General features: G+C 42.9%; 2 protein-coding genes across 8 annotated transcripts in view; one reads left to right on the plus strand and one right to left on the minus strand.

Annotated features, from left to right (window-relative positions):
* Positions 1–27363, plus strand: part of LOC100881070 (uncharacterized) — a 99990-nt gene that overhangs the window by 6921 nt on the left and 65706 nt on the right. The window lies entirely within an intron of this gene.
* LOC100876850 (junctophilin-2) overlaps positions 1–27363 on the minus strand; it is a 46586-nt gene that overhangs the window by 5131 nt on the left and 14092 nt on the right. For 4 of the 7 annotated variants that reach the window (XM_012295790.2, XM_012295787.2, XM_012295789.2 and 1 more), the window contains 8 exons: positions 19485–19780; positions 19036–19209; positions 17861–18952; positions 17513–17754; positions 17296–17433; positions 16877–17135; positions 5994–6203; positions 522–4117 (listed from right to left, as the gene is read on the minus strand). In XM_012295790.2, coding sequence (XP_012151180.1) covers positions 4031–4117; positions 5994–6203; positions 16877–17135; positions 17296–17433; positions 17513–17754; positions 17861–18952; positions 19036–19209; positions 19485–19780 — 2498 coding nt within the window. In that variant the 3' untranslated portion in view covers positions 522–4030. Of the gene's footprint in view, positions 1–521; positions 4118–5993; positions 6204–8216; positions 15694–16876; positions 17136–17295; positions 17434–17512; positions 17755–17860; positions 18953–19035; positions 19210–19484; positions 19781–27363 lie in introns of those variants that run through there. The other 3 variants (XR_013039850.1, XM_076537111.1, XM_076537113.1) reach the window with 3 other exon arrangements.

A 27363-nucleotide genomic window follows, 5' to 3' on the forward strand; every position in this document is an offset into this window, starting at 1 on the left:
ATCGACGCGATGCACGCGAAAACTTGTGTTATCTTTTTATCATCGCACTCGTGTCGAGACTCGAAACGATACGGGCGAGAAAAATTCAACGCGGAAGCAGATTTCTACCATCTTCGACTACTTTCTCTTTCATTTTCTTTCTTCGATTGACTTTTTTAGAAAAAATAATCGGATACATTAATTCTCGTCAAATTTATAAATCCTCGGGACAGAAACGAAGGTATAGATCTCCTTTCTCCTATGTCGGCATTTTCTCTAAAAAAAAATCTTAGACTGTGCAATTATTATACGAGTATCATGCAACTTCGCGTTCAAGGTAGCGAAACATGAAACGCAGTTGCTTAACGCGGTAATAAACGCTGTTGACTTTTGTTATTCGAGGTACGAAAAGTTGCTGGCCTCGTTCGCTCTCTCCTTCCTTCATTTTTCACCTTCCATTTTTTTATTCGCCTCCCTCTTTATGACCGATAAGCCAGCTCACGGTTAGCAAGCTCGTGTAACAAGTCAGACTAATCAAAATGTCGTTTATGATACAGAAGTTTATTGAATGCACTGATTCTCTCGCAAATCAACAACGACAGTGGGCCCAATGTGATTCGATTTTTCCCTTCGTTTCGTTCTTTTCTTCTTTCTTTTTCTTTTTTCACGATTGCGATAATCGTAAGGTAACAAAATACATGTCGCACCAAAAGTTGCGGCGCGTCCCGAACGTAGCAGTCGATAGTTTAATTAATTAACGGTGATGGCGATAATCAATAATAAATTGGCGACAATGAATAATTAGCGATAATAGTAATAACCATAATGATAGTAATAATAATAATAATAATATACAATAATAACGAGATATGCTAACTGTCGATAATAGTCAAAGAGATAACAAGTAAAATATACAATATGATCCTTCTCGCGGATTTCTTCGTGATTATACGATTAACGATCGAATAGCGAATTCTCTCACCTCTTCGGTACACAATTCTGTCTTCGTTTCTATACAATTATTTGAAATTTGTCCGTTTGATTCGTGTGATATGGCTTCGTTTGCTTTCTCATGGCGCTATAATGAAGGTGTAATGAAGAACGCGGTCGGTAAATTGGATTCGTTTCCATTTACCGATTTCTTCCTCTCAAAAGTTTCGATACAATTTTCACTCGCACTCTCTTTATCACGTACTCACACGCTCGCTCGCTTTTGCAGATTCGTTATCAAATTTCTCGGACAACTCGGACATCCATGTATATTGCTATTATTTCGGGTTTCTCTTATTAGAAATTTCAAGATTTCACAATTTACACATTTGCAAATTTGCCATCAATAATTGTCGATCCTAAAATATTAGCAATATGTATCGATCATCTGAGATCTCCAATTAGAGCTGCATATCTTCGATACTAATTCATCGATTCATACACGTAATTGCAATATATATATATACACAATAGATGTTTCCATGACAACGAGTACGCCGTCCAAGTAAAATTAGCTTCAATTATATTATTTATACGAACGATCTTCGTAACAAAAAACATCTTCGATCAGTTCATAATTTCATAACTTCGTTCCTAACACACAGACCTGAGCACATTTAACGAATAATTTTTTACTTGGCCGAATTTTTATTCCAAGATTATTCAAATAATACTCAACTCTGCTAATTGTAACATACTTGTCGCCCCTATTTTAATTTCTCCTCTCGATCTCGCTTTTTTATATACGAAATTCTCGATGCAATTTTTGGCCAACCGATGACAACGTAATTCGAGAATCGTCTCTCGATTGTTACAACAGTTCGTGAAACACGTAAGTTCTCCTATTTTCATCCTAACGTTTCGAAGTTCGAGGTGGTACGTGAAAGTGCTGGCGTTAGGTACAAGGAGGGAAATATATGCGCATCGTAACGTAGGATGAAAATGGAATTGTTTATTGTTTTGGAAAAATAGTGAAGCATCGAAGGGGCCAAGCGTATTTGGATTCTGACCAGGTCTGGGCAATTTATGTCCTTCGGGCACAATTCACAGAAAATGGCCTTTTTTACCATTTTTCTTTTTCTCTAAATTTCCGAAATGTCAAATTAAACTTAATGCCTAAGTTCGAAAATTGAAAAGTTCGTAACTTCTAAACTTTCTAGTTCGTACGAAACATTGCTCGCTCCGATAATTGTTCTAGTCGGCCAAAATTTCCCAGACTTGATTTATACGATTAATTCGTGACGATCGCAGTATATACGCGCGCTCTCCCTCGCTCTCTTTTATTTACAAATTCACCTAAAGATATACAAGCTATGCCTGAGGCTAGAAAAATGCGATCGCTCGAGCGCAGGAGTTCGGTCGAATAAAAATCGAACGTCGACCTCGCTCTAAATTTCCTCCTTACGTCAAAAATGTCCGCGTCACGCGGCTGAAAAATCTATAGACAATCGATTTTCCGTGTAAAAACTCGCGTTCTAGAGGTTCTCGCGAATGAATTCTATCCGATCCTCGCGCGATATCAAAAAGAAACATTTGCTCCTTTCTCTTCTTCTTCCTTCGAAAAGCTTGTTTCTCGAACGTACAATTCCGCGACTAGAGATAAACAACGCGTGTACGTACACTATATTTTAATATCGTGTCTGTTCGTCGTCACGATTCGATGTCGATGTTTCAACGCCTCCATCGATCTCGCGAAAGAAACACACGACTCTTGGAACGTCGAATTCGTTCGAATTTTTCGTGATCATCGAGGACTCTTCGAAACAAGAAAGATATTCAACATTTTTTTAAACGCGCATTTAACCACTCGATATACGATATAAGACGATAAATGAATTGTAACCTAGTTCAGTAATCTCTATAATCACGCGTGCTCCCAGCGAAATTCGAGGTTGCAATAGTCGTGTATCCTTACAAGAGAAATTTGCACGTGTGTGTATATAAAAATCGGAGAAGATGTGTCGTTACTATGTACAGTTTCGCGTGGAAGGCTACACGAAAGAAACAACTTCGTAAACGAAGCGATTACAATTAATACGTATACATGTATATATGTATATCCACATATAACACTCATATACGGATACGATCGGTAACACTTGAATATATCGTAACGTTAATCGCGTAACAACGTAAACCTTACGTTTTCTTCCGGCGTGCATTCTCAAAAACTCGTAGAAATCGTAACAATTCTAAATAGAAACTCGAAACTCGACGTCGCCATTTGTAATTGCGTAACCACGGCCATAAGTACACGAGTCCGCCATACGAGTGTAATCTCGATCGTTTGAAAAATATGTACCGTCGAAACGATTCGCTCTAGCCGTTCTATCGTCGTGTATAAAAATCCTGCCGACTTCCGGCGTCCGCGCTCGAGCCGATCGTCCATCGAGAACAGGAAAAATGTGTATAGAGAAATTTGTTGTGTGCGCACCGTGTGTTTTTTGAGCATGATCCATCGTCGTTCGCGACGCGACCAGCCCGTACAAATATATCATTGTCGTCGTCGATTATTATTATTTTTATTAAAATACTCGGTGTAAAAATAGGTACGATACAGGATGCCACGTGCCGTGGTCGGTACCCCTGCGTTTCAGACGAAAAAGAAAAAGATGCGGCCGCTTGTATTGGCCGCTTTCTCCTCCTCCGGAAGTCCTCGCAAAATTTGAACCGTCGCGTGGTCGACAAAATGGTACAGGAAGGACTTCGGAGACGGTCGCCCGTTTTACAAAAGTGTCCGGAAGTTCGTCGAAAATGTTCTCCCTCCGTTTCATGCCACGCGAGGTCCTCGCCAGCGTGTCCTTGTCCAAGCTTAACACGGAGACCAATCGAATTGCTCGAAAGCCGTTTTCAGCGGTTCTTCTTTCTTTTTTTTCCTTTTTGCTTTTTCCTTCTGCTCGGTGATTTCGCCTTTACGAGGGTATTCAGCGCCCTCTCTGTCTCTTTGTCGCTCTCTCGTCGGTTGAACGTCGGTTTTCGGTGACGACTCGGGGCGTCGCGACGCTCCCGGGTCTCAGGTCACGTCCAGCACGAGTCCGTGAACCCAGTCGTCGGCTGGCTGCTACGTCAACAGCTTGAAGAACATCAGGGCTAAGGATATGTTGATGAACAGCACCAGCATCACCAGCTGCTGCCTCGAGAACCAGTCCTGAAAATTTTTATTGGATCAGACATCTGTTTCTCGGTCAGGGAATTTTTTCGGAAGGAAACTACTCGAAATCGTATCGATTCAATTCCCTATGGAATTGTAAAAAAAAAAATGGACTGTTTTAATGTTAGATATTAGATATTTTCGCTTCGATATTTAACGCGTTAATCGATTTTATACGATCAATTTCGAAAGAACCACGCGAGTGCCTCGGGCAATCGTTTCAAATCTCTTAGCTCGTATCGAAGTAAGGTTTCTTTTACGAGTTTCAGATAAATCGGTCGTAAATCAAGCGAAAGTTCGCGTCGTATTGACGGAGCTTCGTCTCGCGATTAAAAAGCGGAATAAATTAACTTGTGTACGAATAAAAGATTCATGACACGAGGATAATGTTATTCTATTATAAGCTATGCAAAAGATTGCGAGGGTTATAGAATGGACGACATAAACGCGCGAATCTGTAAACAGCGCAGGTCGCTTTCATAACGCTGCTTGCTGGAATTTTTATTGCACATCGTGAATACTCGGAACACGATAAGATTATATTCCCCGCAGGTGTTTTAGTACTCTTTTTAATTGTTTTGACGCCCGTTTCTCAAAATATAAAATTTATTTACTTAGCTAGACATCATTATATTCAATTATCTCGACTGGCGGTATTGTTTATTGTTCACTCGAAATATTTGCGTCGGATAATATGAAATTATTAATTATTTAATCGAGCCAGTTTTGTTTTTGCGACGTTTCGAAATAAAAATACAGATTATTTGTCGCGAAAGTAAGAAGAAACATTCGATAGGGAATGTTGACAGTATCAATTACCTACATATGTAAATACTTCCGCATACGATCAGAATGCATAATGTGCCCCAGTCAGGTGGAGCGGATATTGAAAACGGCCGATGCCCGATCAAGCATTCATAATCATGTATCGATACCCGTGCGACCTACTATTGCAAACGACTGATAAGATGCGAACGTTTTTGCGTCGTCGATTCGAGACACGAGCTCCTCCTCTGTTCTCCCCTCTTTTCTCTGTTTCTACCAAGGTCTCGTGTCACCCACAGTGTTCTATGTATTACGTCTGATTCTACGTTCTACGCAATATCGCGATCTTGATTCTTCGAGGTCGTTTCTTTTCTTTTCGCGTTATTTCTTCTTCGATACTATGACCGAAGATCAGTTTCGTCCGATTGGTCGAGATCCCCAAGGATGAAAGGCTTGTTTAACTTCGAGTTTCGATAGCCATAATTAATGATGACGTTTAATACGTTCGGTGTTATCGGACGGAATGCATTTACGTTTCTAATTAAACGATATACGACAACAGGAAGCTTCTTACCCTCTTTTCTTTATTATTGCATGTACAAATGTATTAATAAGTATTCCCTGTATTACCGAGTATTTGTTGTGAAATATGCATTGTAACGCTAGCTCTAATCGAGGACAGCTCTATCTAGAGGGGCTATAAAATCATTATTGGAAATAACGATAACTCTGAAACAAGGTTGAGTACGATGACAGCTGGATCGCCTAATTACTCTCGCTTCGTCTCCGTTATCTACCATTTCTCCTTTTCTACGGCCGATTCGTGTATTCTTCATTCTGTCAACGCTAATCTAACGAGGTTAGGTTATACCCGTCATTAATAATATTGATTGAAACTCCGATGAAGATTGTGCTTGTGTTTTTTATTCTGAACGTAGGATCGCACGTGTATCTCGAATGTTAAAATACGGCTCGTAGCGTGATTCGATTCAGTTTCGTGTCATTCAATTCTTTGCGATTCAACTCGTTTATCATTTAGCTCGATAGCTACCGTACGCGTTCTAATCGGTATCGTGTAACAATTGATATCTTGCATTCGAATACTCACTTTAACCTGAGGACTGACCAAATAGAGCAGAGGATTGGCCCTGAGCCTTTCGCTCTCGTCGATCTGCCTACGAATCTCTTCTCTTCTCATGCTGCTCAAAACGCTCACTTCCTCCCTGGACAACGGTGCGGTCGCAGTCAGCTGGATCGGCTGTGCCACATCCGGCAACGATTTCTTCCGTTGAAGGGACACCGACGGCGTGGGCATCGCCTGTTTCCGAAAAAGAAAACGAGAAACAAGGAGAGAGAGGTGGCTCTCGTACACGTTCGTTCAACTAAATCGCTACGTCCACATTCGCAACGAACCCTTGCTTTCTTCGTGTCTCTTTGGCATTTACGTCTCTCGCGTGATAACGACTTTTCGTTACTTTTAATAAATACTAGTCGTGATAGTCCTTACAGGCTGATTCATCTAAGCGTGCCGCCTAAATCATTATAACCATCGTATATACGAAGATCTAATATCTAAGAGTTATTCAGAAAATAGTAAACAGTCTGCGAGTTTGCGTGGCACGGTTAGGCGAATCATTCCGTATAATTATCGATGGTGTTAGCGCCGCTGAGGTCATTCGGTTGAGGGCTGAACGCCGTGTCAAAAGCGATGACAATTCGTTTGGCCCGGGGACGTTTACGTGTTCATTAGTTTCACGGTTTCGAAGCACAGAGAGAAACAGAATAAGGGTAGGAAGACAAGGAATCCTTGGACCAGTTCCAAAACGCGCAACCTCGCCTCGTAATCGCTCGTAATAATGATGCAAAGGCCGAGAATGCTAGATGCGTTGACCTTCGACACTGATTTTTCGCGTCTTCCGAGATACCGACAAGGAAATGATTATCGTATCGACGCGTGCTCCGCGTCGATCTACTGACCTCGGTGTTGTTATACAACCTGTACCATTTTTGCCGATCAGAGTAAATAACTGAAAGTCCAGCATACCAGGAGAAGGGGTTCCGAAGTTACCGTTATCCCTTTCTCCGTGGCTGATCCTACGTATGTGCAGCTAACGCTCAAATATTAACCAAATCGTTTGAAAAAGGGTTAAACGAGTGAAAATGGAATCGAATTTTATACGAGTCGAGGAAGCTGGCTATTATCTGCGTCTGGACGAACTTTTCCGCGTTTCAGTAGGCGTAAAATTAGACCGGCGCCCCTGTTTCCTTCGGTAATCATTTTTTCCCGATACCGTTAATTAGCCTCGATCGAGACGCTCGTCTTATTTCGCAGCTGTATCTCTTGATACGGGTCGTTGGTCTCTGTTCCGAAGTTTTTTTCGATGGGTTGTAAATTGCACAGATAATGTTGCCGTATCTGACTGGAAAAGCGTTGCTTTCATTTTGATGCTCTCCGTTGCAAACCTCGACTCGTCCATTTCACTCGTTCCTTATCTACGTAGATTCGCGTAATGTTGCGTCCATTGGCGTAACTATAATACAATTTTTGTTCGGAGCGAGTCAGAATATTATTATGTAACTTAATTAATAGAAATCGTATTAATTTCCAATATAAATTGAAACAAATTCTAAAAATTTTTCAGTACTGTTACTTCGGTCGAATAGAAGCATTATTGTCCATTATCGATAAGTTATCGATATTGTAACGATACTTAATAATGTATCGATAATATCGTTAATATATGGTAAAGACTAATAGGAGTAATCGAGATAATATGCAACTAGAAATTTTATCGCTGTTTAAACGTCGAAGTTAAGATAACTTAATCCGACTCGTCCTATTCTCGTTTAAACTTCAAACAACCTTTTGTTTTACTGAAACACAGTTCTTGTTTGTGCTTCAAACAGGAACAAATAGATTGAAATAACGAAGTTACGTGTTAAGTTAGCTTTTAACTAGAAACCAGGACAAACAGATTTGAATAATAAAATTAGGTTAAGTTTGAGCTGCAAATACAAACAGATGGATTTAAACAACAAAAAATGCGACCGAATTATTTGAAATTCTATTAATTCTATTTGAAAACTGGAAGAATGAATGGCACAGAGGTACATGTGACAATGGCGAAAAGAGCCTAGCACCCTAACCGGTAGATTTACACGCGCAGAAGTTCGCTAACCCTTCTACTTGACATTTGACTCGACTGCGTAAGCGATAGTATTAGGCGTGTACCGAGAATATTAGAAAGCGAGAAGTTTAAATTTGAGGTAAGTGCTCGAAGGATAATTTACGAGAAGTCCTTCCAGAAAGTAATGGTTAGTCCCGTCGTACCTCCACGGGAGGTGACACGATCCACGATTCCGAGGCTCTCCTTGCCATAAGCGCAGGGCTGCATAGTAGCGCCTCTTCTTCCTCGTCCGGTTCCGACCACAACATCTTCAAAAATTACTTTCCTCCCTTCGATGTAAAAGAACTTGTTCCAAACACCACCTTTCACGGATAATCTCTGAACATTTTCATCGCGTTTCTCGTCACCGCGAGCTCCAGTTAAACAGAATCTCCCACCCCCCACCCTGCTAATGAATTTTACCCTTTTTTCTAATTCGACGAAAATTTCTGGCCTTTTATTGGGACGCAACACGACGATAAAATAAGGACATTCAGATTCGTGGCCTCCTGGTGAGGAAGCTAGGCCGCAGACTGAACGGCCCTGGCTCGTTCGACCGAAATAGAGAGACGCCCCACTATTTTCACGTCGAAATAGCATCTAGTAGCGCGTCCCGACGCTGTCACCCGTGTACCGTGCTCGCAAAGATGCCAGAGCTTCGTCGATCCTGCCCGTTCCTCTTGATTTATGACAGCCTGTCGTTGGACGCTTTTCTTCGAGTTTGCTTTGTACTTGAGGTGTTTCGCTTGGACAGCAATACGATGCTATCGAACGTACGCTATCGATCGATATTTTTAGTCGAGCCCAGACTTTTGGGACCGGATGTTCAGCCGTTTATGACCAACACTTCGTTACACCAACGAACAGAGCTGTTTGCTTTCATTTCAGCATTGAACTTGGGATTTTTCGGGCCGCTCTAACCGCCAGTTTATTTTCGTCCACGCGAGCTTTGAACGTACGCATATTCCATGGAAATTTAGGGGAATTCAACCCTTCGTATCGTTCTTTTCTATTTGCCGATATATTTCATGTTTCAGATTTGAATCCTATTCGTTACTCGTTGGTAAATTACAAAATTATAATAGCAACTTTTGATTACAGCTTACTGTCCATAACTTTATGGACAGTTTAGGTTGTATGAATATTTATGATTGGTAATCCTAAACTTGTCCTGTACCGACTACTCGAATTTGCAACGAAACGAGCGCAAAGTCTAATCGCTTGTATACCTAGGCTATGAAACAGAAACTATAGCCGTAGAAAGGACGTTGCCGATCGCGAGTGAAATCGTTCGGTTTCAATGGAGAGCTTAAACGGAGAATCGTGTAGAGTTTATGCAACGCGGTAGAAGACGATGGAAAGAAGCGATGCAAGATGATTCTTCGCGAATCGTTCACGGTCGAAACACGACCGGAAATATCGTTGCGCAAATAAAGTCGAATCTGCAATTCGCGGCTGTCTGATTCACGTGGTTGGCATGCGAATAAATTCGTCGAGATTTTCGAGAATTCTGTGCTCTACGCACGCCAAAATGGGCCTCGAATATCTCCTCGTTACCCTGCGCTTTTGGACTTGAATCATCGCTTAACAGCGAAAAAATAACAATTATCGGCATCGTACAGACTTATCGAGATCATCGGTATTTTTCCGAATACTTAAATAGGACGAAGCAAAAATCGACACGATTCAATTCGACGGTGTTCAGTTATTTCATTAAACGCGATTTAATTGTATAATTCGATAGGATTCAATTTGACGATGCTCGATTATTCACCCGAGCATGATTCGAATATATAATTCGGTAGGAATTTAATTCGACGGAATATAATTGCCCGGTTCGACCCGATGCAATCATACGGTTCGAAACGATTCAATTATTCGGTTCTGTGCGGTTCGATTTCACCCGATTCAGGTAATTCGACGCGATTCGATTATTCGATCAAAAGTGACTCGGTTCGAAGCGACTTCATTATTTAATTCGTCACGTTCCGATCAGCGAATTCGGCGCAGTTCCATTCGCTATGATTCACTTGTAAATCCTAACATCACGCGGATCTAGCTTTGCATATCGATTGTCTGCAAAGGACGCGCAGTTCAAAAAAGTCGTATTAATTATTTCCACAAAATGCGCCTGACATATTTTGTAATGCAAATCGAGCGTCGTAGTATTCTAACCGTGTCGGACGATTGCTTTCTTCGCAGGGTTAATCGTCGAATTTCAAGCTCGTCCGCTACGGTGAAGCAATAATTAGCCTTGTTAATCGGCACGATATCTCGAATCGTAAATCGTACTTTATTACGGTGATCCGTCGACCCGTGACTTATCGGTATGCGAGGCAACCGGCATCGATCAATCTTCGTCGCACTTTCCACCCTACGCTTGCATCTTTTTCTAACAAACAGTTTCCTCCTTTCCGCGAACTGTTACTTTTCCGTTTTTTTTGCTCGAAAAAACCGTAACGGATGTCCGGAATTTTGTTACACGTCCCGACCACCGGATTCACGTGGCTAATTAACGTTGGAATTAATTCCTCCGCGAGGGACTTTGACTCCCGTCTATCCTGTAAATCGATCGGGATACAATCGATCATAAATGTGCAAATACCGTTCTAAAACCTTCACTGCAGCACGTTTTGCAATGCAGATTCCTTGTTTACGTTTCGTGTATCGATCGTTCTACACCCGGTAAGATATTCGTGACAACAGACCGAATTATCATATAGAAACAAAAACATGAATCTGGCTAAAATAATTAGTCTTCGAGTTTGCGTATCCCGAAGTTTTCCCGAAGAAGAACACGAAAAAGTCTTATCGTGTGCTGTACTTTGCGTAACAAAGTGTTTAATTGGACATCAGGGTCGTGCCAAGAAACGCGTAAATCGACGGCACTCGGCCTGCACTCGTCCAGACAATACAAATTGGCGTGAAAACAACGGACGATATTTTTGTACCTGAATTCGTGAGAATGGACGAGAAACACGGATTCCTAAACGGTCTTGTTAATGGCCTCTTTACACTGTTCCTTTCAGATGCAGTGGCTCCCATTAATCCGTCCTTACACCGTGTTACAAATACTTGTACGTATAATTAACTAGGAAATAAAACATAAGTATGGCGAATGATCGAGGTTAGCAAGTACCACATAATCCTCCTAATCGACATGCTTTTAATCTGTCGGCCAGTAACAGCTTTTACATCGTATACATAAATACACACTCAATACATCGAACCAACGTTTTGTAACATCGTTGTTTAGTTAACGTAAGGGACGTACGACCCTTCAATTTTAATCGTTCCGCGGAATTCAACCTGGGAGTGCACAAAGTTTAACTCGTTCTACGTTGATTCTTTCTAATACAACACTACGAATCGTTTTCGATATTAAAATACTTATATGTATCTCCTTCTATGTCCGTACTCCACCAATATTTTTTTCTAAATCATTTCATGGAGTAGTTTGCGAACGAAATTTCAGCATCTCGCGACGTACAGAATGTTTTATATTTCAAAACGATCATCGTAATGCGCCGATTAACATCGAATTGATATAACGCGAACTCTTCGCCACGCTTCTAATCTTTTTAATCGAATTTCAACGGGTTTCATACTCGTCGAAACATTCTGTACGACAACGCATAATTATCTAGCTAGTCCTTTTTAATCCCGCCCAGGAAGTCTCGGTTGTAGACGCGGAAAAATCGATCGAGAATTAGAAAATGATCAAATTTCATCGTTTGTGCGATACCCAGCTGAATCACATGTTGCAAGACCGAGCTGCCGAGGAAAGACACTTTTCGAAAAGCTTGGCACTCGAACAAACCCACGACTGTTATTTCGCATAAAAAATAGTTCGAACGGTCAAGGAACTTGGGTAGACTCAATTCCAACCGAGCTTCGTCCTCGAAATTATTTTCGTTCCCAGTTGAAAAAGGTTCCAGGTTTCATTCGATCGTCGTAATCGAACTTTTGTTATTTAGATTTTTCTTGAATTCGCTCTCTTTTTAGGCACGACCGTCGTTAAGGTACAATTGCGACCACGTTGAATGGATAAATCGAGAAATATTTAATAAAAAGTCCTGACAGCTTCATTCTCTCCGTTTTCTTTTTATCTTTGTCGTGTAAAAAAGCTCATAATCCTTTTTGTTCGCGTAGAAACAGTTAAAAAGTTCCCGTAAAAATTCTTAATTACACCTCGAGCTTATACTTTGAGCAACGTGGTAAGAATTGAACGTTATCAAAGTGATTTTTTATTTTTATTATTATGTTTCGTCGAAAGGAGGGTGCTTTTAACGTACGGCGTAAAATACGAGTTAACACTTGCATCCTTAAAAGACGCGTTCGTCGTTAAGAAATTCAACGTGGCGCACCGAAGGCGTTCGTAATTGTACTCGTGAGTATAACTGTGATTAAAATAGAGATCTAACCTCTTGTGTGAATGTGTGAGCGGGGTCGTACCTAACGCACACGAGTTCTAAGTAATTTTCACGTGTTTAGTAATGCACATTTGGTACCGACGTTTTGTGCTTCTTCAACGTGGATCAACCCTTCCGAGTTATAATTTATGTTTCATTTAATAGTTTAAGTACTCTGTCCGTAACATCCGTTCGGGTCAACGCAGGTCCAAGTCCCAAAATTCTCTAAATATTAAGATTATATACGAGTACCTGAAATTACGAATATCCAAGCTCGATTTGGAACACGATTTGTCGGCAAAATTTCGCGACGTCGACCGGATTTGACCCTCGATTTTAAATACCTCGCCACTGTTACTGAATCAAACATCGAAAAGAACCATTCCCGCGCAATCGTAGATCTTGTTAACCGAAATATCTTGAAAGGGTGAACCATCGTCGTTCTTTTAATTACAGTATTTGCCACCTAGTTGATTATTTTCGCACTACGTACCTCGTACTTCTACGAAATATATTTTACATAATATACGTGGGTTTCTGGTATGTGTACTTGTGTGTATATATACATAACGTGTACATCCCATTCTGTGGAACTGGTACAATATTATCATTATACAATATAGACTTCATAGAGTGACGCTACGTCATATAGAAGCATGCGTTAGAAAAATAATGTTTCTGATCAAAAAACAGGAAGAAAACAAGCGGCGTGGAGGTGGAGGGTGAAGATAATATTTATCCTGTTGGTCGTTCGAAGTGACGAAACGTGGAACTGGGAACAAGGGAACGAAGAACGACGTGAACACCGACGATCAAGGGATAATGGACCGTCGAATTCAAGAAAACGGGGTAGGGTCTTGTTTTTGTCGAAGGGTTGGTTCGAAGCTTGTCACAGAACAAAATCGGAGAAACATTAGATGCGAGATATGATAATTGGAAAAAGAAAAACCGGTCCCCGCCTCCACACCGCGCGTGAACCTTACCTTTCGAATCCCTCGGATCGCTTAATTAATGGACGTTAACATCATCATCATTATCATTATCATTATCATCATCAATATCATCATTATCATCATCAGCGCGTTATTTCGATAGATTAATGGACGTGACACCGTGCCAATTGCTGGATTGAAGATCGTTTTCTATGCATGTGTTTGGAGAGGGTTGTATCGAAATCGACGATAAGGATACTCCTGCAATTTTCGCGGATAAAAATTGTAAGCTTTTTATTGCAGCAGCAATACCGACGATCTTTAAAGTATAATAACAAAAAGATCCATAGTTGCGTTTAAAAAAATGTTCGTATCTAGATATCGATGATTTCGATATAACCCGTTTATGAGTATTCGTCATTTTTCATTCGCCTTCGAGTCCTCGAAGGGAATTACTCTTTGACGCGGTGGACAAGGAAAGAAAGGTGGATGAAGGGAATTATAACATATTATCGATCGATCGTTTGATCAACACGAAAGCCCGTGGTATTCAGGTGAATTTTCCTTCACTTTGATATTGCGATCATCTCGAACTGTACTCCATATTTTGCCGCAAAAAAAGTTGTACAATTGTACATTTAATGTCTAAACGAAAGAAATTATGAGTCCTCGCAATACTTATAAAACAGATAGGTTTCAGAGCCCACCGATCTCGTCAAGGGTTGAGCAACTCGAAATCGTTCGATTAGTAGTCAATGGTTCGAACCGATCGCAATACCAACGACAAATTGAGCACAGTCCACTGCTCGTCGTCCGTTAAAACTTTCATAAATATTCGTTCATCCATTCCGCTACGTCTATTGTGCTTCTCGTATAGAAAAATAATTCTGTATCTGACAAGAAGACGGATAGAACGTTGCCTCGTTTCGTTCAATGCCCAAATTCGATTTAACCCCCTCAACCTCGACTGCGGATATCTTTCTTCCTATACTTCCTTCACTTTTTCTTCAAAAAATTTGTTCGATCGAATATCGAGCTCGAGGTTGAAACAGTTAAACGTCTATCGATCTTCGACGCGAATTATCTACACAGTAGAGCTAGTGAACAATCTACGACCAGGTACGAGTGTCCTCCTTGCTAATTCACACTTTCGACATCTGTCTTGATTAAAATTGTCAAACGTAGTTCGAATCGTAGCCATAATTCGTACGTCGCTAAAACATCTTCCAAGTTACGTTATCGGTGACTCGAATCATCGTTGAATCACAAGAAATGGTTTAACCCTTGAACAGCAAGTATCGATTCGTAAGATTTATGTCCATAATTTTTAAACAATTTCTCATCGTTAGACTCTGCTTTTTCTGTATTCAATCTTTCAATGGAATTTTTTAACCGAGTCTCGATAGACTTATCGATGATTTCCGGTGTCTGGTACGCGCGGTTCGTCGAGACTAAAGTGTCGATCTGAAAATATTTTCCTCTTCGACGCGTACCAAACAACGGTTCCGGTCTCCGTTCCCGTAAACACGTCGCTCGTGTAAACCGTCACTTTATACATCGAACGAGTCGAGTTCGTTTAAGGGTTCCAACCGTTTCGACTGATCTAGTCTTCTCGCGATACTACGCGAAATGGTGGGTCAGTGTGGGCTGGACGGAGACACCGAACCTTTAATATTGGAATGCATGTTTTGGAATGAATTCTTTCGCTGGTTTACACGGGTGGAATGTTCATAAAAGTTTTAGAAGCTATGGTGAAATATTGATTATTCGAGTTATAGGGGGACTTTAGGTTATGATCTTGAATACCATTATTTCCATAAGTTTATTAACGAACAGTGAGAATTCTGAAATATTGAACATCATAAACGGGAATTTAACGTGTGGCATACTCGTAACTTCCCAATATAGACTTTTCCTACAAAAATTCAGTCGCGTTCAAAACATGACCATAAGTATCCACAACCATATTCGAATAATCGATATTCCACCATGCCCTATTATAAAAAATCAGTATTTTTATCTGAACGTAGTTCCTCTTCGTTTTCTCGAAAAAATCCAGAACGTGTCTCGATCGACAGCCCACCGCAAACGGTTCTCATTCGTGACGAAACACGAGGCGATTTTTCTCCGTGTTCTATCGCAACGCGTGTAGGTGTACGTGTGTGTTAGTGTGTCATGCGCACATGTAGGTACGTTAGCGTGTTCTGGTTGTGTAGATATTATTATAATACTTATACTCAGAGGGTTGCGCGGCCCTTCGACGTTGCGGCGAAGGCGGGGACCGTCCGGCCTGCGTCCTGGGATGGCATGCACAGAACACAGCACAAAATGCCACACAGTTACACAGACAAACAAATCGACAGAGAAGAAAAGGTACAGAGATAGAAAGAACCTGGCTGAAATTTTTGGAACCGCCGTTACGGAACACGGATTATTAATTAAAAAAGGGGATGATTCGGGAAGAGAAAGGAACAGAGAGTTGCCTGGTGTTCCTGCGTTCGCGCTCGAAATCCTTCATTACGAATGCAACTGGGTTAAATTTGTCTTACCTAATTAGACCATTTGGTTTCGCACGTTAACTAGGGACTAGACGATTCATGGACATCCATGATTGCTAGACGAGTTACGAACAAGTAGAGCGAGTCAAGAATCGAAAATAGAATTATTATAGTAAAATCTGACGGAATTGTTTAGGGAATTACAAATTTGCTTGGCGCGAGGGCAGCCATCGTTATCTTGTTTAAGGTTTGCCGATATTTTTGAGCGATTCTCCTGGAAAACTGTCTGATTCCGTTTCGACGAAAAATAAAGAGTACTCTGCTCCTTTACCAAGTATCTACTGTGTAACAACACAGATCATGGAACAGCTCGATGAGGAAAGACTCGAAACGAGGTCATAAATGATACGATCAAGGGAAATATAGGCTGATAAGGGAGTCATGAATTTTTTTGGATCTTTTATGGTGCACATTCATTCGCAAAGGGCATACGAAACTGTACATTACTTACGTGTAAATATGTACATCACATTTAAGGGGACACGAAAGTTTTATACAACTTTGGGAAATATTTGTTCGATTTATATACAAGTTATGTTGTTTGCTATTTATAGAAAATAGGATTAATCTGTACAGGATTTTTCTTCATTATAATTTGGAGACAACTATTCTGGAACACCTTATACACCCATGTATTATCGACATGTATGGGACAATCGATGCGCAACTCGTTCAGATATATACAAAATTTTGAAAAGTCCATTTCAGATCGACACAGAATATTTCGGATAGACACGAGAACGAATAAATTTAGGAAACATCAGATCCAAAAAGTTCACGATTTCCTGCTCGAGTCTCGTTGCGCCAAGTGCAAGGATGTCGCGTGACGAACAGAGAGAAAGAAAGAAAGAAAGACAAGGAATATGCGAATGTAATAATATCTATGTGGAAGATAATAAGTAAAGGAAAGAATAGGACTCACCTTCGACACACCACCCCCACCAGCACTTCCGCCACCGGATGCGGTCGGGCCTCGTCCTGGCGTGACATACAGGCTTTCCGTACGTTTAGGCTGTCCTGGACTCGGCAGTATGTCTTGACCAAGGCTACGATTCTTCAGGAGGGCTCCTTCGAACTGACCGGAAGTCGAGGCTGCGTACGTGGGCGTCGCTGTGCCGCTTCCGACCACCGATCCGTTCAACGGTGTTCCTGATCGTATTGCACTTGGTGCTCTCGTTGATCTGCATGCAATTATATCGGTATTAGCTTACAGATGCTAGGACTAAATAACAGAATACTTAGGGAGACTACAGATCATCGAGGAAAGACGATGAGCTAAAAAAAGTGTAGAACCTAACCGGAATTCTTGATATAAGATTTCTGAAAAGGGGTTTCGGTCACCTGTCGAGGACATCCTGGGGCGGGTTCGTGACGGTTTTATCAATGGACGGTTGTCTCGATCCAGTCAACCGGGAATGCGCTCTAGCATAACGATCTACCGAACTATCACGGCTGGGCGGCCTCTTGTAATGATCTAGTCTGTAAAACCAATGGATCAGAATTGGTCATAAAGAGTCCTTATGATTCGATCTCCAATTTTAATAAACAATTTCGAGACCTGTCGTTCAGCGTTTGTCCAATGGTGCCCGGTCGATCCTGAGGAGTCAGGACCCTGCTGTTTCTTCGTATACTCGTGGAACTCGGTGGTCGTTGTGCGTCCCCGACACCGTCGGGTTGATACTGTTGCTGAACTTGCGTCTGCTGTTGCTGCGGTGGCAGTTGCTGTTGCTGCTGTCCGTACAATTGCTGAGAACTGTACTGGTTCATCTGACCTTGCCCATACTGATTCGGTATTGTCATCTACAAGCATCAAATATTATCAGTACCAACAGACTCGATCACGATTCACCCTACATCTGCTTAGCTTAAACGAACAAACAGAATCTTATGAAATTAAAGTGATCACCTGCTGATTAGGATAAGCCTGCACGTTCTGGTAGCCCTGTGGCCCTAACGGCTGCTGTTGCTGGTACAAATACTGATCGCCCTGAGGAGGGTTCATAGGTTGATACTGTGGCTGATTGTACGGGCTACCTTGACCAGGATACTGATTCTGCGGAGCGTACTGTCCGCCTTGGAATTGGCTCGTTTGCTGATACTGATTCGGTATACTGTTAGGATACTGTTGAACGGGATTCTGAGCCATCGATTGAGGATACTGCGTCTGGTAGGGATTCTGGCCGGCCATATTGGTCTGATTCAACTGGCTGAGAGGTACCTGGTTCAGCAGCTGGGCAGGAGTCACCTGGTTCGGTATCTCGTTTTGCGTCAGTTGATTCTGCGGCAGCTGGTTCTGCGGCAATTGATTGGACATCTGCGGTTTCATGCTGGCTCTCCTGATCGACTGCATCACGTTGCTGGCGGTGGACGTGGCGGACGTGGTGGTCGTCGACGTGACTTCCGCAGCCGAGGTGGAGCTCTTGATGGGCGTGGAGCCTGGTTGGTCCACGCTGCCGGCCTTGTGCAGGATACTCTTCCCTGGAACGGTGTCTTGGGGCGGTGGCACGTACTTGGGTATCTCCCTGTTCCGCAACCTCTCGAGCCCGGGCTGCCGAAAGTCCGGAGCAAATTGTTTCGCCGTCTGCTGGGCCAGCTCGGAATCCTCTCTCGCGCGTTCCGCGGCGATGTCCGCTACCTCGGCTTTTCCTCGAGCGGTGGCCGTTCTAGAGATGGCGATATCCGCCTTCTGAAGAGCGATCTTGCTCGCCCTCTGAGCCGCGCTCACGGCGGCCTCTATCCTCTCGCGGAATTTGGCCGATCTGATCAGGAACAGGTGCTTCTTTTTCTGGCTGGTGATCAGCACGTTGTTCTTGTACTTGCCTTCTTCTTTGGTACCGTCTCGAAACTTGGTCACACCGTAACCGTACTTCCTGTTGTTGAACCATTCTCCCTCGTATCGCAGACCGTCGCTTCGTTCCGAGATTCCGAAACCCGTTCTCTTGTCGTTCTTCCACTCGCCCAGGTACGTCTCCGTTACCGAGGCATCCATTTGCTCGTCCTACGGAAACACGTGTGTCTTCTTATGTTGGAAAGGATGATTTTAGAAGATTATTCTCGAGATCGAATGCGTGTAATAATCACCTCGATGACGAAGGACGCGTTGCTATCCGTATGGACAGACGCCGAAGCTTGACTCTGCGAGCTCTCCGTCGACATCCACGAAGCCGAGCTGGCGTTGCTTCTGATACTACCGCCACCGGTGGTGCCACGTTTCTCAAGGTCACCTGTACTTCTCTGCTTTCGAATCTTCAAACCCTGAAATCATCGTTGTCCCTCAAATTGCGTTTCTGGCGTATCCACTTCAATAGCGGGTTAGAATCGAGCGGATTGGCAGTTGAATGGATAAGCGATTGCGTGGCCAATAAACGAACAGGATTTATGATATCGGAAGGCATTTTATGGAGGACTGGAAACGTTATCGGACAGATGCTTCCCCAAGCGATCAGTAAGTGGAGATGTACTCGAGTCGACTATGTAACCGCTCTATTCTTATCGAGACGATTCATCGAGAGGATAGAAGGATACTTTACCGAAAGGATGCCTTTCTTCAAGGACTTCTCGGTGAGGCTCTTTCTGCGTGCCGGAGGATCGTCGCTCCTGGCTTTCAAGACGAAACCACCCCTGCTGTCGTCGACGCGACGATCCCTCCTGTCGGTCGGTTCCGGTGTCGGTGCTGTTGGTCCTCCACCATCCGCACTCCTCAGGGACGTCAGAGATGCCCTGACTTGCTTCGACGGCTTGTAATGGCTCGCCAAACCGAACGGTGCACTCGCCCTGACTCCGTAACCGTGTCTCATTCCGCGACTCCATTGTCCTTGATACGTCCCTGCAAAAAGACCCTCCTATTATTAATCGGAAAATTTAATTATAACTTAGCTTATATTATGTACTTTAGTAATAATAATTAACGAAATTCATCGCGACAAATGTTTACTCGCGAATAGCGAGGTTTCCTTCCTCTCTACAACAGTATATTTCCCTAGAAAAAGCTGTCGCATTTTCTACGAGACGACCAACAACGAGATAACGGACCCGACGCCGTTTGGCCACAGTTTCCATATTTTTGTCGGAAGTTGCCAAGTCGGGATAGATCAGATCGAATCTAGAGACGCGTTTCTACGAATTGTGCGGTGACGAATCGCCACGTATGGGTTCGATTCGGCGATAAGTCGCATTGTTTGCTCGAAAATTCGACCGAGTTTGAAAACGTCCCGCATGAGTCAGCGCGCAATACACTCGCGTGGTCTCTCTTCGGGGATGGAATTACCCTGGTGAGAGGAGCGAGCGTGGGTGAACTCCTCTTCTCTGAAAATGTAAATTCCACGTCGATGAGATACCGCAGACCGTTTGCAGACCACCGATGTAACCGGATGGCCGATGATCGTAAAAAACGAGTCATTAAAGACCGCGAGCGTTTCGTGGAAGAATTTCACGCTTTGTTGAACGCTCGCCACCGACAGTTCCTATTTTCTTCGCTCTTTAACGAGACAATCCTCGGTCGTTTCGCGACGAATGCGTCGCGATTACCTTGAAAACGTGGATTTTATTTAGTCTGCTCGAGAATTTCGACATCAGAGTGTCGGATCGTTGAGATACCGTTGCGTGAACTATATTTGCTCGGAAATCGCACCGGTATTACATCCGGAACGTTAAGTGCATCCAATTACGCGTAACATCCTTTCGTACGAAACGTTCTTTACACTTTCTCGCTGTTAAAAGTTGACAATTTTTGTAACTTTTTAAAGAAGTGGCCCGCGTGTCTTACGGAAACGTTCCGTTGCGCCATACGGCAAACAATAATCATCAAAGTCCCGTATTCGCCGGTCAATAACAACAGAGATGCATCGCCGTTTGCCGCTGCACATTCACGGTGCATCTCTCCCTTTATGCCACTCACAAAGCAGCCTTCCGTTCAATTCCATTCGTCTGTACAACGATGCATTCTCTTCGATCGTGTTCTTGAACGAAAAATTGGCTCTTTTCAAAGGATTTCCCTCGGATAGATGCTTCCAGCGAAAAACTGATTGAAATAAAGTGAAAGCATAAAGTTCTGCTAGACAAACGCGTATGTAAAACATATTATTGATATTTGTACAGTTTGTTTACGAGTCATATCCATGGTATTAAGTGGTGAGATCAGATTCTACGCGATTCAATGCGACAGAGTTTAATTTAACAGTGATTTCATTCGGTACGAATCAATTTATCGTATACAGTTGCGCTTAGAAAATTTCTTTCATCTGCATCCTGATATCGCTCCGAACCGTATCAAGGAATATCGTAACAGTAAAATAACGAAAACAAACGAAGAGATATCGATTGGCAGTTTTTTCGAGCATCTAATCGCATCGGAAGGAGTCGTGGAAACAAGAAGAAAACAACGAGACGATTTATCTATTTGGTAAGGTCGTTAAGAGCAACCAACAGCAGCAGTAGCTCGTCTCTTGTGATCGATCGTGGCGGTAGCCTCGTTTCAGAAAAGCACGAGAGCAAGCGAGACAGAGGGTTAGGAAAATGGAGTCTGTGGACGGCATTATTGCAGCCGACTGTACATATGGAAACGACCGCGTACTCCCTTCCAAGCGGAATATTATTTCGCCAGCGTTTAAGCAAGTGGGTCACGCCGTGCTTCTCGACACGCTTCGGCTGCCGATGCGAGAGGAGAGCCGGCTTCGCGAAATTGCACCGCCGTAAATCGCATCCAAACGCGCCTCCACCTTCTACTTACTTCTTCTTCTTCTTCGATTCATTCCACTTTCAAACGAATTGCCCTTCGCGTTGTTCTTTCTTTCCACCAGAAACTTCTGACGCTTTTCATTGACCGTGCCGTTTCAATTATTTAGCTTTGTGCGAACATTGGGCTTATTTTCCTTCGAAATTGTATCGCTCTCTTTTCGTCGATATCAAACTTAATTATTATATACACGAGAGTAATGTTTTCAAGAAGCGATTTTGTTAAGCATCTGCGATCGGTTTGTAACAGGTTAAGGTGCTAAGACGAAAATGTTCACAAGGATGGAAAAAACGCAGACGCTCGAACGATTCATTTTTCAGCATCGACATTATCGGACCTGGGTCGAATTAAGCTCTTGTACGGCTCGATGATCGCGATACTCGGTGAGCGACAGACATAGACCAGAAAAATTCCTCGGTTTCGTAAGAAGAATAAATAATAATGCACGATGAACGACGAGTTCCACAAGTATCAACCGAACACTGTAAATGAACCAGACGGATCAAGAATAACCCTTAGATGGTATTTTCTGATCTATTGCGTCTTCGATTAACTTGAATTAATCGAAATTGTTCCACTCGTGATCTTTGGAGAACCCTGAACGCATAATGAAACGGGACACACTTGTGCGTCTGAATCTTCAACCCCTCGGGTTGACACGCAAAAGAAAAATCGCTCGAGGGTATCCAGGTCAGCCGTTAGTCGTCCCTTGCAAACGTCCCGGGACAAAAAGTCCCGTCAACGACGTCGTTCCCGCATTCGATGCAGACGCGATAACCAACGGTGATAGCTCAACGAAAAACCTATCGATTCGTCGAAGACGACCTAGATTAATTATTGTCGATCTTCTAATTTCTCGGCGGAGGCCCGTCTGCTCCTCGTCTGTTTCGTTCGACGCGGAAACTTTTGCCGGTTATTGAATTTTCTCTGGCCCTGGCGTGCCCGTTCCACTTTGCGAAATTCGTACCTCGTCGAGCATCGAATTTCGTGCTTTTCCGTTATCCTCTCTTGTTTTTCACCAGAACTTCCTTCGCTCACGAGATTATCCTCTTGTCGTGTCGCATCGACCGAGAGAAACGCTAGTGGACACCGATCATGTTTCACCCCTTACGGTCAGACATTTCGTTGGTCAAATTTGGACGGTCGCTTCTAATGTTTAGGATGCTATGGATTTCACAATGAACAAATATAGAAAAAAAATGAGGATTTATAAATTTAAAGATTGATCAAATCAGGAATTTGATAATTCACTTAGTCTCTATAAGCGACGAATATACAATATATTTTATTAATCGGTTTTTTGAGCGGACTGAACACATACTGGGGAAACGATGGGTGAGCATGGGTAAACAGAAACATTGGTACGGTCCTGTTTCGCTACATGGCACTGGCTGGCCCTCCTGAAATAGCGCGGCCACTGTGCTAAGATGGTGGTTGCTTACACGTGAAACGTACATTGTACATGTACTGGTGAGAATTGGCCGTACGAGTGTATTTCGGTCCACAGCTTCCACCAGATCGTCTCCAACTACCCCACGGACCTGTCCTTCTCGACCGTTTGTTTCTCCCGAACGACACCTGAACGTCACGAACGCTCCGTCGCTCACCTAACCACGCAACCAGGTCGAATTTCGCACCTGACCTCGCTCCTTTGTCCGCCTCGCGTTTCTGCGCGAGAAAATCTCAACGTCACACCTTCTCCTCGCGTTCCGACCAATCCTTACTCGAAATTCCTTCATTTCGAATCGATCATTTTGTCTACCTTTGGACCAATTTCGACCCACTTGGATAAAAAATTTGACTCCGAACAGGAGATAATATCTGGCTCGATCGACAGGGAGTGATCTATCGAAGATTTCGCAATGGGGTAAAAGGGGCGCGGAGAAAAGGATAGTTTGCGTAAAAAAAGACTCGTCTAAAACCGTAACGATTACTCTCGCACAGCCACGCAATCAGCCGTGACGCAAGGAGCTCGAAAAACGGAAATGACGACAGTTTACAAAGTAGGTGACGCCAGTTTTATCAACGAAAGGCAATCCGCCGTAGAACGAGCATGCGGGAAGCTTTTGTACGCTGTGCGAACACGAAGGGGTTGCTAAGTACGCACACGCTTCGATCCGACTAAAAACGAAGCAAGAGGAGAAAGAAAATGAAAAGAGCTTTGGTTAGTCGCGTGTACGGCCATTTTCTTATTTACACTGGGCATTGATTCCGATGAATGGGTTTGACTTTGTGAACATTAGCTTCCTTGCCGATTGCTAGGAAGCACATTACTCGTGGCAATTCATTGAACGGTGATTCAACGGGCGGCGATGCAGGGCGTGGTTTATTCAAAGTGTCTCGTTTAATTTCAACATTTGAATTACTTTCGCGAAGCAACAACGATGACCTTGCAAGAATATTAGCACATTAGTCACAGATTGGTAGGAACTAAAAGAACTTGTAGGAGAAAGCATAGGTCGAAAGCGTGGAATAAAAGCGTCGCGAGTTATTTGACCTGCCTCAAAGTTGCGGAGGAGGAACAAGAGTGTCGAGGATGTCGCGACACGAGGTCGAAAGCTCGTGAAAGTCACACACGATTTATCGGCGGGTCGCGGAAGGTTAAAGAATTCTGTTTATTAGCAACGAGACCCCTGTAGACCGTAAATTGATAGGAGGTCAAACTCTCGTGTTTCTCTGTTCACCCTTTGAAACGAGTGGCCGTAAGTTTACTCGTCGAATTTAACGCGCTGAGCGACTATCATCGTCCATTGGCACCAACACACGTGCACTGACGGCCGTGTGCTCGTGGCAGCATCGGTATTTATAAATAAATGGCGTCGGCCACGTGCCACGGAGAAATGGAATGGCGTTTGGAGAGTGCCTTAACTCGAGCGAGAAGCTCGAAACGGCCACGCGTCCCTTAGAACGCCGCGATCGCGTTTCATTGCTCGTCCGATTTTCCGATTTTCTTTCGAACCGCCAAGAATTTTGATGGATATCCAGACGGACGCGAACGGAAGCGACGGTAAAAGCTGTGCTTCCCTTTTCACCACCCGATCGATGGATCACGAGCTACAGCTTTTGATTATTGTTTCTGACTCTTTGAACGGGACGGAAAAATACAGAGATATTACATCCTTGAACGATTCAGGGATGCTGACATAGCGATTAATTTCGGATGGAGCTGCCTTTCGCTTCGACCTATCTGCTCGAAGCTTTTCCTTAATACGGTTCAACTTTAATCGCGAAACATACACATTTATCGTGTCACGTTATTTAGGTAAATAAGTTTGCGTCACCTCTTCGAGATTTATTTCTTTCGATTCTCAAATTCTTTTCCTGTAGTTGGTTATTCGTTGCAAGCTTCAAAGTAAAAATAGTCGTTTTAACAAGTAGATGTAATGTTTAGCGAATTAACATATTGAATTTATCGTAGTATTAGTCATCCGGTGATTTCGGGGGAGAACGCGTGACCCGTTCAATCATAAATCGTGTAGTTCTGTCACGTTGAACGTTCGATAAAACGCTAGTCCAAACGAAAATATCCTCCTCTGGCAGCCGTTGCGCTTTCTTGGACGCGATAAGATTTTCACTTTGTGTCCAACTTGCGCGGCAACACGTTGCCTCTAATTTTAGAGGTATGTACCCTCGGTTTTCATTGACGAAAGTTCGCAACGGTGCTGTTCGAAATAAGAAATGAACACACGGTTCATCCAAACTTTCGTTCTGTCGTTTAATCATTCTTTCTTAGGTTTTCCTACGTTCCAACCAGGTACTTCTTAAATCTTTTAAATGCAAGGGAGTAGCAAGCTAATAACTGCAACGAAACGATAACAATTTTGTATTCCTAGCGTCGATATAGTTTCTGATCGATCGAACTGTCGAACGGTTTATCGATGTGTGCCGATCATTAGAACCGGCCGATATTATTAGAGCAGCTCTGTACACGTTTCGATAATTTAAGGAACGCGGTTATTTATGTAACAGTGTGACGTCGATTTATAACATTGTTGTATGAGCGCCGGTAACACCGTTGCTGCCAAATGACGTGGTATAAAAATGGATAGTTGTATAACTAATGGACGAATAAGAAAGATCGAGCGCGGTGAAAGAGAAACTTCATTCTCGTCGTGTTCTTTTCTCTCGTTTTCTCCTCTTTTGTTTTCTTTTCTTTCGTTTCGTTTCATTCCGCTTCATTTCGAACGAGTTGCAACGCGTTGTTCAACGTCACGTATGAAGTATAAACGGTGGATATTAATTCCAGCTGGATTTTGCCGGGCTTCTCCACCTTCCTCCGTCGGTTATTTCGCTTTCTTCCGCGTTTAATTGTCGTGCCAACTCGCAAGTTGTTGCGAACCCCGGGTATAAATACTGTCGGCGAACCGGCTAACGAATCTTCGCTACGATATTTCGCAACGTGCACGCGCGCTTTGTCGCTGTCGAGCTTTTCTCATTACGTTTAAGTTAATCACGATCGAGTTTAAACTCAATGTTATTTTTTCGCGGTACTCTCGTCCAAAAGGAGAAAACTTTACATAATTTTCTAACAAGAGAAATCATTATTACTGTTTTTTTAAATTAAGTAGCGGTACACGAAGCGATATAGGAGACAAAAAGCCTCTAGTAGAGGCTTTTCATCTTCCACGGAGAATTCCACGCGTCGACCTTTAATTAAAGGGCGATAATTAACTACGGGCATAACACGGATGCTTTTGGGCAACGATAAATCTTCCCGGTGGTGTTTCACGTGGACGACGATGTTTGTCGGCTCCTCCTCGTAGCCCAGCCGATTGACACAGCTATGTTAATTCTTGAATAAATACTCGCGGAGAAAAAAGCAGAAAATATTCGACTGCCCGCGAGAGGAATTCAGGAACGTTGCAAGAAGAAAAATAATTTCTCGATAAGAAGATCGATCTTGGTGAGGTCCATGTGGAATTCGCATTTATCATGGCCCTTGGAACCGAAACTTCTGAAGACACGTTTTTCTCGCGGCGACGGTGCAAACGCCCATTATTTAAACGAACCAGATCCTTGTTCGAGGGCGTAGAGAACATCCGTTCAATATTTATGAACCACGAGGAGGAACGAGAGATCGCCCGCGAAATATTCTGCCAAGCTGTGATTTTCACGAACGAGGCTGCCCGGTAATTAATCGCGTTGTCGTTAATCAAATCTACCCCTATTTTTCGGCTTCTTTGGAATCTCTCGTTGAAAATTTACGGGGACCGGGTCAGTTTATCTTTCTGATCAGTTCAGAATGGAGAATTTGTAACTGTTGTTTAGCAGGGACTACAGTTACGCTTTGGCTATTTTAGGTATTTGGAAATTTGGACATTTCAGGAAACCTGGATGAATTAGTTGCGAGTGGTAAAGTTCGTTCGAGACGGCTTTTCCAGTGTGATCGACTTGTTTTCCTTAGTAAAGGGCCTGTAGGGTCGTTCTTTCCTCTCGTCTTTCTCTCGACTCGTAGCTTAGCTGATTGCGGGATAAGCTTCGCGAGAGCTCTCGTGGTTTCAACGAGAGGCGATAAGGATCGTTCGTAGAAAATAAGAGAAAGGAAAAATAGAAATTCGTCTCTGGACGTTTAATCGGAATATTTGATGAAATAATTATTAGCGAAAATAGTTTGGCAAAATGGATAACGAAAGACGCTAATCAAGACGTTAAACAATGGCGAAAATATGCAAGAA

Source organism: Megachile rotundata, chromosome 11, assembly GCF_050947335.1.
Source record: "Megachile rotundata isolate GNS110a chromosome 11, iyMegRotu1, whole genome shotgun sequence".
Taxonomy (NCBI): Eukaryota; Metazoa; Arthropoda; class Insecta; order Hymenoptera; family Megachilidae; genus Megachile; species Megachile rotundata.